The sequence below is a fragment of the Simochromis diagramma genome, unplaced genomic scaffold, assembly GCF_900408965.1.
Source record: "Simochromis diagramma unplaced genomic scaffold, fSimDia1.1 OVJJ01000753.1, whole genome shotgun sequence".
Lineage (NCBI taxonomy): Eukaryota > Metazoa > Chordata > Actinopteri > Cichliformes > Cichlidae > Simochromis > Simochromis diagramma.
In genome coordinates, this window is record NW_024387523.1 from 23,723,501 (window position 1) to 23,729,589 (window position 6,089).

A 6,089-nucleotide genomic window follows, 5' to 3' on the forward strand; every position below is an offset into this window, starting at 1 on the left:
TCAGGCACACGGATCCTCATTGCACATTATTATTATTATTATTATTACCAGTTTTTTTTTCTTTTTTATTCAGCCAATGGCAAGAGGAGGTGGGAGTGGTCCGACTCAAAAATCGGGATGGCGACAGGCGCTGATTGGCGCTCACGTCTCGCGATAAAGCTATAAAAGGGCGAGGTTCTCGTTGTTGTGTTTACAGTAATATCAGGGAGCTCGCAGGGAAACAGGGAGACTATGAGAAAGCGCAGCAGCTCCATTCAGCCACATGGTCTCTCAGCCGCACGGAAGAGCTGCGCTGCTCACAGCCAGGTTCACGTAAGGGACTCGCACTGCTGCGGCCCACAGCGGCGCGCTTTCAGCCTTGCTCTGCGAGTGTTCAGCCGCACAGGCAGTTGAAAATTAGTTTCCGGATTATTAGTTTAAAAAAAAACTGTCGCTGAGAAGCGCAGAAGAAGAAAAGTTAAGAAGCCCGAGCGTCTCCAAAGCGTGCTGAACTGAAAAGAGAGAGACAGACTTGGATGGACTTTTTTTGTTTAGAGACCTGCTCACAGCAGTGCTCCGACTCCAACAAGAAGTGAGGAATACGTTTTTGAAAAACTTTGTGAAAGCACTGAGCGGTGTTTTCAGACACTTTGGAGAGAGATGGTGCAGCACATAAGCCAGACAGAGAGCGCCCACGCTCATTCCCCCGGCGGGGACTCCACGGACACGGGAGAGATGGACCTGGAGATGGATGCGTCTCCTACCCCGGGGTCCCCCTCCTCCCGGGAGCGGAGCGACTTGGCGTGGTGCAAAACTCCGACGGGACACATCAAGAGACCCATGAACGCGTTCATGGTGTGGTCCCAGATCGAAAGGAGGAAGATCATGGAGCAGTCGCCGGACATGCACAACGCGGAGATCTCCAAGCGGCTCGGGAAGCGCTGGAAGCTGCTGAAAGACACGGACAAGATCCCGTTCATCCGTGAGGCGGAGCGGCTCAGGCTCAAACACATGGCCGACTATCCAGACTACAAGTACCGGCCCAGGAAGAAAGTGAAGTCAGGGAGCGGGGCGAGTAAGCAGGCGGACCGCGGGGAGAAGAGCGGGGAGCGCGGCGCCAAGTCCGGGGTCAAGAGAAGCCCCGCGTCCAAAGGAGTGAGCAGGACGCACAAGCAGGGAGGCGTGAGGAGCGCGGCGGCGCAGGACTACGCCTCTCCCGGTGACCACCAGTCGCTCTTCAAATCCAGGTCAGTGTCCGGGGCCAGGCAGATCCCGGAGAAGCGCAGCGGAGAAGCTCGGCGCGCGCACATGTTCGGAGCGGCTGGCAGCCTGGAGAGCGGGCCTCCGTCCGTGGGAGTCCCGGCCAGTCCCGCCTTGAGCAGCTCGGCGGAGTCCAGCGACCCCCTCAGCCTGTACGAAGAGCAGAGCCCGGCGGCCAGCGAGACCTCGCACACCGCGCGCCTCAGGTACACCCGCCCTTCTTCTCCAACACCGTCGGCCTCTCACTCCTCCTCCTCCGTCTCGTCCTCGTCATCGGATGAAGAGTTCGAAGACGAGCGGCTCGACCTGAACCCGAGCCCCGGCTTTGAGAGCATGTCTCTGGGCGGCATGGGCTTCTCCGACGCGGAGCTGGACCGGGACTTGGACTGGAGCTTCGGGGAGTGCGGGGCGGGCTCCCACTTCGACTTCTCCGACTACTGCACCCCAGAGGTCAGCGAGATGATCTCAGGAGACTGGCTGGAGTCCACCATCTCCAATCTGGTGTTCACCTACTGAAAGGTGGGAGAGAAGCGCGACGCCCGCCCCACCACCACCCGCCCAGCAACGTTTTAAACTGTTCAAACCCACCCCACCCGACACCTCAGACTGGCGTGTGCGTCCACACCAGAAGATTCCCGCTGTTCTTTCACTAAATGAGGGAGAGTGAAAACGGGAAAGAAAAAGGTAGGCCTGTGTGCGCGTTAAAGCCCAGGCACGCGCTGCTCACAGACTTGTTGGAACTGCGCTCGGTGCGCTTGACGGGAACGCGCAGACCTGTGGGGAGGAGGGGGGGTGGGGTGCTTAGTTTGCATTTGGACTCGGAGGAGGAGTGAATGTAAGCAGAGACCAGTGATACAGACTCGAGCTCGACTGTTCAACCCAATCCGCACAGGATGAAGACTGAGACTGAACATTTGAACATTAATGTTATTTTTGAGGTCGGGACACTTACTGGAGAGCTCGTCGTGTTGGGGTTTTTTATTTGTTTGTTTAAAGATAGCCAATTCACATTGACCATCGAGTTGCTATTCAGGTGTAGTTTTTTTTTCCGAACTAGAAATGTTTTTAATATCAGCAAGCATGCCCTCCACGTTGAGGAGGATTTTGTTGTTGTTTTAAATGCGTAAAAAGGAAGAAAAAAGTTCATTGCTGCGTAATTACGCAATTTGTGTGACCATAGGACTCAATTCACGATCACCAGCTTCTCTTTCAACGGCAGGACTTTAAACATAGACTGACTCCAAACTTCAGAAGCCCCTTTTCTGAACACTTTTTAAAACACTCAGTGCACAATTCAGGACCAATGCTTTTTCCTCTCCCCCTGACGCGCATTCTTTCTGCCTAGTGCTTCAACTTTGTAGTTTCTCTGTGTCAGATGACGTTTTTTTTTTTATATCGATGTATTTATACCGGCCAAACTTTTTTATACATAGAAGTATTGTTCTCGTACAGGTCTCGTTTGTGTTTGTGCACATAACACCTGTCTGTATCCAGCGCGGAAGGGCTAGAAGTGTATCTTATTTAAAACAAAACAACAAAAAAATGTCCGACTTCTCTCACTTTTATGGAGATTTGAGTGTGTCATGATTTTCTACTTGTATTTTTGTACAAAATCTATAGAGAAAAAAAGGAGGGGGACGTTTTTTTTTCTTCTTCCGGCGAGTGGGTAGCCTACAACATTGTTGTTTGGATCTACATTGGTGTTTTAGTCGTGCAGAGAGAGGGAGGGGTGGGGGGTTTGTTTGGCACAATCTGACCTCACAGTGTTTACAGTATTTACCCACATGCTTCTTAATGGCACAGTGACTCCAGCTTCACCAGCGAAGTAAACAAAGCGCCACTGAGGCTCCCAGCCTGAGTGGTGACTGTGTTTCCAGTACAACACAGACCTAAAAGAAAGTTTAGGCAAGAAAGATCCCAGAGAGTCACTGTTTGGATAGAGCTAATACCTCTGTGTGCTTTTTTTTTTTTTTTTTTTTTTTTTTTTTTTTTAAATTATGGAGATAAGTTTTATTTGAACCACTGGATGGAATTTCACACTCATTCCACTTTTTGCCTAGACTTTTTTGGAGGGAGGGGAGATGTATGAAGTGCTTCATCTGTTATTGCGCAAATTGCATTGAAAAAAAAATAGTATTTAACCTTTCTGTACCTGTTGGCTAAGTATAGCAGGCTAATTGTTTTCCTATATTATGGCATGGCAAATAGCATTTGTATTTCAGATTCAGGTATATGTAGCTATAGCTGTTGTGTTTAAGATTTTTAAAGAATAATAACGAAATATTTATGTAAACTGACTGTACTATAAGCAAAGATTGTGTGTTTTTTTTTATGTATGATGATGATGATTGACAGGCATTAGGACAGCCATCTTTGGACATGTTGAAGATGATTGTGGTCCAGGAGTTTCTTTCCTTTCTTTTTTTTTTCTTTTCTTAATTTTCTTTTAAAGATTTTTTTTTCTAGCGTCCTTTTTTTCTTTCATTTGTGCAATATGCTGTGTATGATCATGTTTTGTCCAATCATGCCAATATCATTTGATGTTTTATGCTCAAAAACCAGCCAATGTTTGGGTCAATCACTGCCTCTCAGACCTCTGTACAGATTGTTGTTTTTTATTTTTTTTTATTTTCTTCCAAGAAGGAAATAAAATCAGCTGGAACTGAAAATGTTTCTCGTCTGTGTATATACAAGTTTACTAGATTTTACATAGTTCGTACCTTCCTAGAGGACAAACATAAGCACCGCCGTGTGGTTAGCTGACAGCAGGCTCTCCAAAATCTCCAATCTGGTGTTTACATCCTGTCTGAGCGTGAGCGTGCGTGAACATGTGTGCAGCTCACGGGGGTGTTTGCCGTAGGTAAGTGTGCAGCTGCAGACAGTGAATCAATAGGCACCCAGTGAATCGATAGGAGTGGTCTCCTCCTCTCTCGCTTACTCCATCTCATTCTGCACGTGCAAAAAACGTGGCTGCCATGGAAACACTGTATCCAAGAGAGAGGTTGCAATACACTGGGGAGCAGTACGGCACTCGCCCGTGTGTGTGTGTGTGTGTGTGTGAGGTGGATAAGGGGACACAGACTGATCCATCAGAGTGGGGTGGTGGGAGGGGGATAAAGGGGGTGGCAGACATTTCTGCAAGGCATGACTGGAATAAAGGAGGCATGTGTCTGTGTGTGTGTGCCAAAGGGGGGGAGGGAAGGAGAGGGTAGAGAAGGGGGATGTTTGTCTGTCCTGGTGGATTGTGCAGGAGACTGCTCCCAAATCCAATTAATTCCTTCTGGATGCATTCATTTGTCTCCTACATCTGATGAGAGAGAGAGAGAGAGAGAGAGAGAGCCACACATGGAGAGAGAGCAAGAGAGACCCCTAAGGTTCAGCATTTAGTGTGTATCAATTTACGCCCTTTTCCACAAGAGACATTGGTAATTATTTCCATCTCCCCTCCTCTGTCAGGGGAGCATGGTCGTCTCCGGCTTTCCTCTGACATCTCAGCCTGGGTACTGAGAGGGAGATAAGGCATGGCCATTACAGGCAGCGCACCATCCCAAAGATGAGACACCGGCTCCCGGGATGTCTGCAATAAGCTTGACATTACTGTGGAAATGGTGTGTGAGGTGTTGTCTGAGGTGTTCACTCTGTTTCAGAAAGAGGAAAAAAAGTTCAGTCTGGTCCTCAGAGTGTGGGGAGGAAAAAGACACATACTGAGGGTCAGTGCGGACTAGTTTGTTTGTCTCCTCTGTTAACCTGAGTGTGTCAGACACCATCAAGATCAAGTGACCGTGACTGCTTAAAATACAGGCCAACAATAAAATACCAGCGATCTGAACAAAGGTACACATTTTTAACCCTTTATTAATGAGTTCTTATTTTTTTATTTTATAAAATCATCACATGATTGAAGCATGATATGAAATGAAATTGTTTCATGTTTTTGCCTCTGTGCTCAATCTCAACATTTCTTACACATGTGACAGGAAAGAATCCAGGGAGCCAAATGTCACTACGTGAGAACAACTACCTGAATTTTTCCATTTTCTCCTGCTTTATATTGCGATTGAGAAACTGCTGGGTGTATGAAAAGCTGAGCATGAATGTGAGTGTATGAATGGGTGAATGTGGTTTGTAATTAAATCCCTCTGAGCGGTTGATGAGATTGGAAGTGCAGCCCAGTTCAAGGCTAAATATTTTACTCTTCTGCAATTCTTTGACAAATAGCTGTAAAGTTTCAGATTCAGCTTTTACACACACACAGTAGAACATATAAGCTTAGAAAATAAATGGCTAAATCCATCACTCTGAATGTTTTCTGCTTTTAAAAGTAGACAATATTGGTGTCTAGTTAGGGCCTTCTTGCCATGTTTCCTTTGAAATGTACCAGCAAAGAGAAGTTTGTCCACTAAACTTTCTTACCTGACCAGTCCCTCTCATTTCTCTTGTGACACTTTTGTAAAGCCTTACCCAGCTTGATCTAAAAGTGTATTAAGCATAGACTGTATTTAAAAGATGGCATAACTACCATAGCGTTAGTTAAAGTCATTCTTTAACACCCCCCCCCCGTTGTGAGCATCCTCACTGTCCCCATCTTTGTTTTCTGAAAATGGGCAGCGACACTCATGGGACAGATGTAGCTGTGAAACCAAGTGACACTGCCCACTTATTCAGTAACAACATTTAAACTAACAAAGAGCAAGTCCCACAGCCTGACCTGCTTTGTCCTCCTTATGGAAAGTAAGAAAGTGAACATCACTTGAGATAATAAATCCACCAGATAATTGTTTACTCAAGAGAGCTGAGGAGTGTCTTCCATGTAGACATCTACAGCTAATTTTTTTCTCACCCCCCTGCTG

The 6,089-nt window shown here is 47.0% G+C and overlaps 1 protein-coding gene across 1 annotated transcript; it reads left to right on the forward strand.

Moving 5' to 3' along the window:
• Positions 1 to 3,908, forward strand: sox4a (SRY-box transcription factor 4a). Its single transcript, XM_040020396.1, has one exon. The coding sequence runs from the start codon at positions 640 to 642 to the stop codon at positions 1,753 to 1,755; it is 1,116 nt and encodes a 371-aa protein (XP_039876330.1). The 5' UTR covers positions 1 to 639; the 3' UTR covers positions 1,756 to 3,908.
• Positions 3,909 to 6,089: the final 2,181 nt, after the last annotated feature.

What these genes read in the sequence shown, in the direction of transcription:
- sox4a (XM_040020396.1), top strand. Translation starts at nt 640, where the DNA reads ATGGTGCAGCACATAAGCCAGACAGAGAGCGCCCACGCTCATTCCCCC.